Consider the following 10754-nt stretch of genomic DNA (forward strand, 5'->3'; position numbering starts at 1 on the left):
ACTTGGAGAAGGCTTGCAACCGTGTCCCCTGGGGAGTCCATTGGGGGGTACTGCAAGAGTATGGGGTCGTTGCTACGAGCCACCCGGCCTTTGTATAATGAATGAATGAATGACTTTATTTCTAACATAAAAATAAATAAAAACAGATACTAAATATTAACAAATAAAACAAGAGTATTAGTGTCCGAAAAGGAGTACGTAAAAGTAAAACTTATATTTCCCCACCCCTTTCTCACTTCTCCTCTATTAACTCATATATCATAGAATGATAATATAATATAATATATAAACTATCCCAGATTTATTTACATCCCAAATTAAATATATGAACAGCATCCCAGGTTTATTTACAACCCACATATCCATCCGGAGTTAAAAAAAAATAAATACAACCCTTACCGCAACTCTGTCTCATCCATATGCCTCCCAAAAATATATATTTTTTTGTATAGCTTTTTAAATTGATTTATATTTGTGCTCTGCTCCCTTTTGTAGTATGCTTAATGGTTGTAAGTTGCTTTTATAAGTGTTACCCCAAACTCCCACACAGTAATTCAGATATGGTGATACAAGTGAAGAATACAGAATGTGCAGTGATTCATGGTCCAGTATGTTTTTTGTTTTCCCTAAAACTGCTATGCTCTTTGCCAGCTTTGTTCTTACATAATTTATCTGAGGTTTCCAGCAGATTTTGTGGTCCAGTATCACACCCAGAAATTTATTTTCATATACTCTTTCAATACTAACATCATCTATCATCATTTGTACTTGTATGTCTATTTTTCAGTTTCCAAATAAAATAAATTTAGTTTTGACAAAATTTAATGACTCAATTTGTTTCTGTCAAACCACCGTTGCAATTTTCTCATTTCTGTTGTGCCACCTCCAAAAGCTGATGCAGATTTTCCCCAGAACATAAAATATTAGTGTCATCCGCAAATAAAACAAAATTCAGTGTCCTTGATACCCTGCATATGTCATTTACTGTTTATACAAAATAAACAGGTTTGGACCCAATACTGACCACTGTGGGACCCCACAAGTAATATCTAAGCATGATGATTTGTAATCCCCTACTTGCACATACTGCTGCCTGTTTCCTATTTACTGTATAACAAAAGCAAGTGCTGTGTCTGTATACTCGGCACAAAGTCAAACACGTTTTCAGTTGGTGTTGGCCTCCACCAGGGTTGTCTCTTGTCAACGATTCTGTTTGTGATATTCATGGACAGCAAATCAAGGTGCAGCTGGGGGGAGGAGTGTGTCCGGTTTGGGGACCTCAGAATTGCGTCTCAACACAACACGGGTCACGGGTCCACCTCCCAACACGCTATCCAGTAGTAGACTTTCTCGCTTGTTATTATACTAATAACGTTATTTTTCCGCGTAACATTCATTAACGGTTGCTTGATATACTACGTCACCTGTTCTTCATGTCGATTATTGTACTTGCTGCAGCCGTCCGCGCACTATTATTATTGTATTTGTGATACGTCAAAGACAAATATAATCCTAGAGAAAAAATGTTTCCTTCCAAACATAATTGAGAATGCAGTTTAGTTGTTTCAATTAACGCATGAGCATTGCAGGTCCTATCATTGACAAATATAGTACTTACAGAACACTATAACCTATGTTTGAATGACAATATACTGGATATGTTAAGTCACAAGATACAATATGTTAATGTAACTACTCAGCTTTAAAGTGGTAGTAGATGTTTTTTTTCTTGTTCACATTGGACAGAGGCTAGCTGCTTCCTCCTTCCCATTTTTATATTAAGCTACACATGCCCTGACTCCAATTCCATGCTCATTTTATAGTAGATATACTGTATGTAACCAAAGAGTCCATGGAATGTCTTGTCTTGAGTTCACATATCCACTCCTTTGTTTTCTTTGTGTCGATGCGATAATAGCCATAATGTTTTCCGACAGTCTCTGTTGGTCGCTCGGCCTGTCAGTCCACCACTTAGGTCCAGACTAAAATATAAATATAAATATATATATAAATATAAAATAGATTGCCATGAAAGTTTCTGCAGAAATTTATGGCCACCTGAGGTTAAACTCTAGTGACCTGAGTGATCCTCTGACTTTTCATCTAGTCCCACCAGCTGGTCAAAGTTTTCACTTATTCAGTGAAATATCTCAAAATGTACTTTATGGATTGGCACAGAATGTTATACAGATATTTATGGCTCCCAAATGACTTTGGCGTTCCCCTGACTTTTCCTCTAGCACCATCATCAGGTTAACGTAACAAATACCTGCAAAACTGAAGACATATTCGTATTATCCTCGCCTGTATTTTGTGTTTAGTGCTAATTAGCAAATGCTAACATGCTAAACTAAGATGGTGACCATTGTAAACATTATAGTAGCTCCATGTAGTTTAATTGCGTCAAATCTAACATCTTTGTAAACCCCAACCTCAACAAACCTATGTCATTTTTGAGGCCTGGACCAAATGAATGCTTCATAAGCAAGTAATGTACAAACTATCTATTGATGTTGTGTTCCACAACTTAATAATTTACCATTAAAAAGTTTTGCCATGGAGGCAGAGTGACGTGTTTGTTTTAGGACGATGATACAACAACACAAATGAGTTCCAAGAGGATGCTAATTAGTGTCTCGTGTGTGTGATTAAAGTGTGCATGTGTGAGTGTAGGCCTCTCTGTGTGTCTTTGTACCTTGGGGAATTATCATCTCAAAACAGTCTTATGCAATGTTGTTTTCCCCAGAATGTACATGACCCAAACACTGTGTTTTACATATACAGTATCTTCTGTTCAACCAATTCTTTTCTCTAACTATTTTGGGAACATCAACTCTTTAATATGTTTTCTACACATGAATCATGACATCTGACTTACGTTCTATAGATTTGGGGAAAGGCAAAATATGAATGCTGTGAAATGCCAGAAAGACAGTGTAGGACACCAGTCTACATTACTCAGATTATCAAACACAAAATACCCGTCAAAAAGTCCCAGATTTCTTACTTTTTCTAACCAAAGTAAATGAAAAAGGAAACGTATAAAAGTAAGCAAGTAAGTTTATTTAAACAACCTCATACCTCAGATTCCTACAGGTGATATACAAGGCTGCAGTATAGTGCAGACAGGTGCATGGCCATGGCTCTAAACATAATCACAAGAATATTTAACTGGATTCTGAATTGGATGGGAAGCTATAGTGTAAAGAAATCCAAATTGGTGTTGTGTGACACCTTTTTGCAGGACTTGGTCAAAAGCTTAGCAGCAGCCTTTTGGACTACTTGTCAGCAACCCATGGAAGTCTTGCTAAAGCAGGTGAAAAGGTAATTGCAATAGTCAAGACGGGATGAAATAAATGCATGAATAATCATCGCCATCTCAGCTAAGGAGTCAATGGGCCTAAGTTTAGTAACGTTCCTCAGCTGGTAGAAACAGGAGCAGACCAAACGATTTATGTTGGTCAAGACTCAAAGCCTGGTCCATAGAAAGACCTAAATTATGGATTATTGTGAGTAGATTGGACAGAAGAGTAGAGAAAAACAACACTTTCTATCAGAAAGTCATTGCTTTCTAGAAAACCAAGAAGCCCTCATATTTAAGAAGCTGTAACCAGCAAATCTTTGACATTTTTAATTGATAACAGAGGGTTGTCAATGGCTTATTACAGGCCAAATTCCATCAACTCTCCAAGTGTTTATTCTTTTTTTTTTTTAAGAAAGATTTTTTTTTTTTTTTAAAGTTATTTTTTTGGGGGCATTTTCCATTTTTATTCAGAGGACAGTGGATAGAGTCTTGGAAAGGGGGGAGAGAGAGAGTGGATGCGGAAAGGGCCACAGGCCGGATTTGAACCCGGGCCGCCGCGGTCAGGACCAAGCCTTGATACATGGACGCCCGCTCTACCAACTGAGCTAACCCAGGCGCCCTTAAGAAAGATTGTTTTATGAAAAGCCTGACCTTCGATTACATCTCAAATTAGTTTTGTGCTTTTGCTCCATTAAACACTAGGGATATTAAGACTCCCTCCTCAGTATCAACTTAGGTACACATTGGGGTTTTGCCCAAGTGCAATTGTTTACTCCTGTGGGATTTATAATCCATTATTATTATTAAATTAATGATTCTTCCAATTACATGTTCCTTGCTATGCATAATATATACAGTATTTCCCCACTTACCAATTTAATGATAATTACTTTAAATAGAGAAGTAGGATATTAACAACTACTGAGATTTCTTTAACGCATTAACACAAACGATTGACCGCAATTAATCATTGCCAATCATGCGATTAATAGTGATTAAATATTTTTAATCGATTGACAGCCCTATCAGTAACCTAATCCAAGTATCTCAATATAAAAGTAATTTAATCTGATTACTTTCTGTTACAGCCGCAGTACCCATATAAATGAAATAAAATAAAATTAACCTACATGAAAATGTCTAGGGCTTAACTGTGTTATTGTGGTTATATAAAAGTAATTTATGGTGCTGTGAGATTTTTGTGAGACTGCCCTGTTAATACAGACGCGTGCCTCCCTTTGTTTTGTGACAGCAGTGGAAATGTTGTTTTCGGAAATGATTACATCAATCTTTTTTGCAATAAATTTTGACTTTTGGACTGAGTAACTATAATGGATCACAGTTACCTTTTTTTTTTGTACCCTAATTACGTAACGCCGCTCCATGTAATCCGTTTCTCCACAAGCCTGATTACGTCATTCACTAAGGAGCAGTTATAAGATGCCGTAAACACTTCAGTCTGGATTGAAGCACAGTCCTTGATTGTGAGGATTGGGATTTGCCTCTGAGCTAGATCATAAAGACTACCTCTAGATAACGTCTGAATGATAATCGATGACCAATTACAATCTTACAAATTTATTTTTTGAGAGCATTTTTTAACAACTAAATTATAATGATTAATACAAACACAACAATCAAAGAATTCACAATACTTGGATTCCCAGGACTTGACCCAACATATTATGGACCTGTGTCATCTCTTCTTTTCTTCACCTACTTGGTTATTCTTGTTGGAAATATTTTTATATTAGTTTTTGTTGGGGTTGAGAGACAGCTTTATAAGCCAACATATCTGATCTTCTGTCATCTGGCAATGAATGATTTGTTATTTGGGACAGTGACCTTACCAAAAATGATATCCAGATATTGGTGGGATGACAAGATAATATCTTTTGATGCCTGCTTCACTCAGATGTATTTTGTTCATTCCTTGGGAGCGATTCATTCTCTCATTCTGCTGATTATGGCCCTTGATCGTTTTATTGCAATTTGTTTTCCATTAAAATATCCTGTTCTAATTACAAACAACATTATTTCTCTGGCTTGCGGTTTGTCATGGATCGGGACATTTCTTAGGATGATGGCAGTTGTACTTCATGCCCTAACCTTGCCTTATTGTAATTCTAACATCATTGTGCAATGCTATTGTGACCACATTTCAATTACAAACCTGGCAAGTGGTGGAAACGTAAAATATGTTCAAACTGTTGCTGTCGTTCTTGCAATGTTTAGTCTTTTGGTTCCACTTTCATTTATATTTTTTTCCTATATTTCCATCTTTGTAGTTGTTTTGAAAATTACAAACATGGAGGGACGATACAAAACCTTATCAACTTGTACGCCACAGTTGTTGATTTCTTGCCTGTATTACCTGCCAAGGTGTTTTGTTTATATAGCTAATACTGTTGGATTTTCTTTCAGTTTAGATGTTCGTATTTTATTGATATTGTTGTACAGTCTTCTTCCTTGTGCTGTTAATCCAATCATATATTGCCTCAAAACCAAAGACATGAAAGATATTTTGATGAAGAGATTGTTAAATGTTAAAGTTGGAATCAAGTAAGTTTCAAAGTTATGCATACAATGTCAGAATATACAGAACGCGTACTGAATATTCACATTAAATTCGCATCGCTGTATATCAAATGAAAAATGTTCGTCCATCTAAACCACTTCCATGATTGAGATTGAAAGTTTATGCTACATGTATTCTTTGTGGTGATATGGCTTCATTGTTTTATGAATGTACACATTTTTGCAGTTCTGCTAAATAAATTAAAATGCAGTTGTTTGCATTTTCTATCAAAGACCTGAACAAAGTGCTGCACTAAAAAGAAATGTGAGAAAGTGACATGATCCATGATCCAAATAAAACATGAATGTAATATACAAAAGACCATAGTACCTTACTTTTGTTTTACATTTACTGAATGTTTCTTTCACATTTTGATATATTTCAATGAGCCTGATTAAAAGGTGCAAACAGTATTTTCAAAGAAAAGTTGTATTTTATTTTCAACACGATGTCAGATCAAGCCAACTGAGCTGTATTATAATGCACACCTAGGAGCATGTGAGCCAGATTTAGATACAGCAACATGATGTAGAAACTGTGTCTGACAAAGGCAAGTAAAATGTTTCAAGACATCACTTTGCCTGCACGTCTTTACAATATCAGCCTATTGTGCTATAATATACACATCAAACCATGAACACATAATGGACTACCTTTCTTCTTTTAACCTACCTTGGTTTTGTTGGTGTTTTCACTTTATCTTTAAAAGACTACCAAATGGTCTTGTCACTCCACTGACCTAAACTCTCCAAAATATTTCTCAAAGATTCATCCAAACTCTGAATAAATAAATGATCAACTTATCAGAAAAGTGTCATGAAAATTGTTTATGAGATGTAATCTTTATGAAATGTAATCTTATAGTTTATCTTTAAGAAACAGATGGTGTAAGCTTTAAGATGAAATACATTTATAACACTGCAGAGCATATAGGAAAAGAGCATGTGTTAGGTTTCACCTATGTATTAGATTTCCATTGCCATACATGCACACATTAAAGATCTTTAAGAGAATTGATAAAAGAATATTTAGGTTTTGCGCATATGGTTGCCTCACTCTAAACAGCAACTGATTTTAAGTTGCCACGACACTGCCTTGTGCAATCTAAGACGATGGAAGTTACAGTAAGAGGGTGGGAAAAGAGAGTGTTCTGAGTTAGACCAAGGCTTGTGAGAGGACAAACGGGGTGGATTATTTTCTTACCAAATTCATTTTTAGGAGAATTGTCCTTTAGCAAAGCCATACATCAAGAGAACGACAGCTGCTCAGTTTGTTTAGGGAGAATCAGTTTAGCATAGTGTTAACATGGCACCCAGGTTTGGGCTCAAATTGACAATATGCATTGTAGTATATTGAGTAGGTATATTCCAGTTCATTGTTTTATTTTTATCAAAATGATGACATGCTATATGTTACTGTCCATTACAAATACCCCATTGTAATGCTACAGCTTTTATGAAGTCAAATTAACTCCATCTGGCTAAAATACTTTGACGCCACACACCAGTGTTTGTGTCCTTTTTCAGTGTGTTGCTAGGCTACTAGTTTAAGGTTTGGGAAAGATCGTGGTTCTGATTGAATAATGAAAAAGTCGATGCATCCCGTGTTGTGCGTCAAGCAAGTGTTGAATTTTTCAACATGTAACCAAGGTCATAATCTTTCTCCAACCTTAACCAGGAGCTTTGATTTACTGTAGCCCCTTTCACATAGCCAAGGCAGGACTGTTGAGCCGTTACTCCGCCTCACTGTTTAGTATGAAAAATACGGAGACGGAATGGCTGGACAGAGTTGTTGCGCCGCTGAGTTGGCAGCAGAGGTATAGTCACAGAGCCGTGTCATCATGCCCATGTTATGAAGCTGTTATGTTAAACGTCACGCCACTTTTGCTCATGTGATGCCGGCATTCTATCTAAAAATCACAAACTGATGCAGCATTATGTCACCGTTGTTTGGTTCGGTGTGAAAAAGCAAAGCCGGCGTGTTGGGGAATCTGTCTGTGAGAAGGGCTATTATCATAACTGTAAAAACAGTATGAATATTTACACTGAAGTTCAAAAGTCTGGAATTCGAATTTCAAAAGCTGGATTCGGTACAGTCAGATGGCTGAGAGGACTATTCTATTTTTGAATGGTCTTTCATGTTTTTAGGTTGTAAAAAAAGTCCTCTTTACAAATAGATGTTATTTTGATTGAAGGGTTAGCAAAAGAAAAAGAAAAAAACGTTATATGGTTCAACCAGACTGACAACTGAAAAGGCAGAAAGAGACAAAGATACCTCTGAGCAACAGTTCAATGAGAATATAAGTTATCACTAGTCATTGGTGAAAGAAGCTTAGCATCAAAATTTGTGCAGATTTAAATAGGAGCAGGTTCCTGTTTCAGTGTCAAGTGCACAATAATTCCTACAACAAGCTGGAATTAACAGACGTGCTGCTTTAGCAAAGCTATTGTTTAAAACTCATAATAGAAACAGAAGGTTAGTCTACGGTTAGCACTATTGGAATTGGATCATTGAATATCAGCTGAACACACTATGGACTGACAGATCACAGTTTAAACCTACATGTGTTTGAAGGATATATCCAGGATGTCAAACTGACTCGGCAGTAAAAAACTGGTCAAAAAGATAAAGATAGAAGCTAAAGCCTGACGTTACAGATCACAATGTAAATGTGAACAACCACATCACAAATGCTTGTTTTTGCCAGACAGGCTCAGATTGTTATAATAAGTGTCTGAAATTATTATTATTATGGAAAAGATAGATCTTTTTGTTAAAGAGTAAAATCCTTTTTGTTTAACCAGAAACAGCAGCTACAGTATATCACTCTCGCCAAATACATCAGACTCCATTTACTTATCGTGTCATAAAACACACACACACATACACACACACAATTATTTTTAATCTAAGCTTTCAAAAAAGTAATTTATTAGAAGTTAGTGTCTGCATTGTTGCAATGTGTTCCTCAAGTTGAAGTTATTAGAAAGAGGAAAACTAGCAAACATATGGCTCTTTGATTCACACCATAATCAATCATTATTTTTAATAATAATTATTATTATTTGGTGGCCAAAACTATTTCCAATATAAATAATAAGGATTGTAATACATTTGGTGTCTGAATTTTACTGACTTTATCTATGTTGAAACAGACATTGTTATGGAAAAAGGAAAACGAACAAACATATGGCTCTTTGATTAACATTATGATCCTTTGAGGATATGTCAGGTCAAACTTGATAAAAGGCGGATATTACTCTGCATCCAGACATTGTAATGGGTTCTTGGATACTGAACTCCAATCTGGAAAGTAAGAGCCATATTCAGAAAGAGTATAGGAGAGCAACAGAGTCATTACATATACTTTTTAGCATAAATGATTTTCAGATATAGGGTGTCATTTTGAATAGTTGGGTGTTGGATATCTCTGTTAAATTATATGGTATGTTTGTAGTATATTCTACAATTGATATTCTAAAGACCTAATCAGTGCATTTACCTCGCCAGTCTTTGTTTCATGTCTTGTTTCTGATAGATTATTTATCGTAAACTCAAATTATGATCGCCAATTTTACAAGGACGAGAGATTTTTTCCTCCTTGGATTCCCTGGACTTTCACCACAGTATTACGGACCTGTGTCAGCTCTGCTTTTTTTCATCTACCTAACTATTGCAATAGGAAATATTTTCATTTTAACATTTGTAATCTATGAGAAGTCACTTCAAAAACCAACATATCTGGTCTTTTGTCACCTGGCACTGAATGACTTAACATTTGGCACTTTGACTCTCACAAAGATTATATCAAAATATTGGTTTGGTGATAGCATTATTTCATTTTATGGGTGCTTTACACAGATGTTCTTTGTTCATTATTTAGGAGCAGTAATTTCTTTCATCCTGTTAGTGATGGCTCTTGATCGATTTATTGCGATATGTATTCCACTGCGTTATCCTGTCCTAATCACAAACAACATCATCACTGTGCTCTGTGGGTTCGCTTGGTTCATACCTCTGCCTTTGATGGTAGCTGTTGTACTCCATGCCCTCACTTTACCTTTCTGTAAATCGAATGTCATTGCTCAGTGCTATTGTGACCACATTTCTATTACAAGTCAAGCATGTGGTGAGGACGTTAAAATAGTTATAGTCACTTCTCTGTGTGTTGCCATGTTTTGTCTCTTGCTCCCTCTTGCATTTATCTTGTTTTCTTACATCTCCATCATCGTGGTTATTTTGAAAATGTCCAATGCTGCAGGCCGCAGGAGAACCTTTTCAACTTGTACACCACAAATATTTATCACGTGTCTTTTTTACCTTCCCAGGTGTTTTGTTTACGTGGCTAATACTGTTGGATTTTCTTTCAGTTTAGATGTTCGTATTTTACTGGTATTGTTGTACAGTCTTTTCCCTGCTGCTGTTAATCCGATCATATATTGTTTCAAGACTCAAGACATTAAGCAGATGTTGATGAAAAGGCTGAAGAAAACTAAAATTGGAATAAAGATAAAACTTTCATATTGATGTGAAGCTGAGAGATGAGGCAGAATGCAGCCGATAAGCAAACAGCAGGATTTATTTTTCCAAGACATGGGAAATGACATTAAAGACAAATCCCACCTTCACATTTTGAGCTTTACACTTAACCTCCAACTTTAATTTTGTGCTTTCCCCTAGCCATTCATATCTTCAAATTGCAGTCTCTGTCTTCTTTTTCTTTTCTGCACCTTTCAGGAAACATGGCTATCTAATGTCAAGTCCCATCTTGTGCAATGAAAAGCATCTCCCCAGACAGGGCTTGATGGGCAAAATATATTGATGATCTTTATCCATTTTAGTTGTAGGTACACTACCTTTAAGTTGATGTAT

General features: G+C 36.0%; 2 protein-coding genes across 2 annotated transcripts; both read left to right on the forward strand.

The window, feature by feature from the left end:
• The first annotated feature begins 4919 nt into the window (after positions 1 to 4919).
• On the forward strand, positions 4920 to 5870 carry LOC141770838 (olfactory receptor 2AT4-like). Its single transcript, XM_074640686.1, has one exon. The coding sequence runs from the start codon at positions 4920 to 4922 to the stop codon at positions 5868 to 5870; it is 951 nt and encodes a 316-aa protein (XP_074496787.1).
• A 3573-nt stretch (positions 5871 to 9443) lies between these two features.
• LOC141770839 (olfactory receptor 52E8-like) lies at positions 9444 to 10409 on the forward strand. The gene has a single exon (XM_074640688.1). It carries the CDS (start codon positions 9444 to 9446, stop codon positions 10407 to 10409), a length of 966 nt encoding a protein of 321 aa, XP_074496789.1.
• Positions 10410 to 10754: the final 345 nt, after the last annotated feature.

The sequence above is a fragment of the Sebastes fasciatus genome, chromosome 7 (genome assembly GCF_043250625.1).
Source record: "Sebastes fasciatus isolate fSebFas1 chromosome 7, fSebFas1.pri, whole genome shotgun sequence".
NCBI classification, from domain to species: Eukaryota; Metazoa; Chordata; class Actinopteri; order Perciformes; family Sebastidae; genus Sebastes; species Sebastes fasciatus.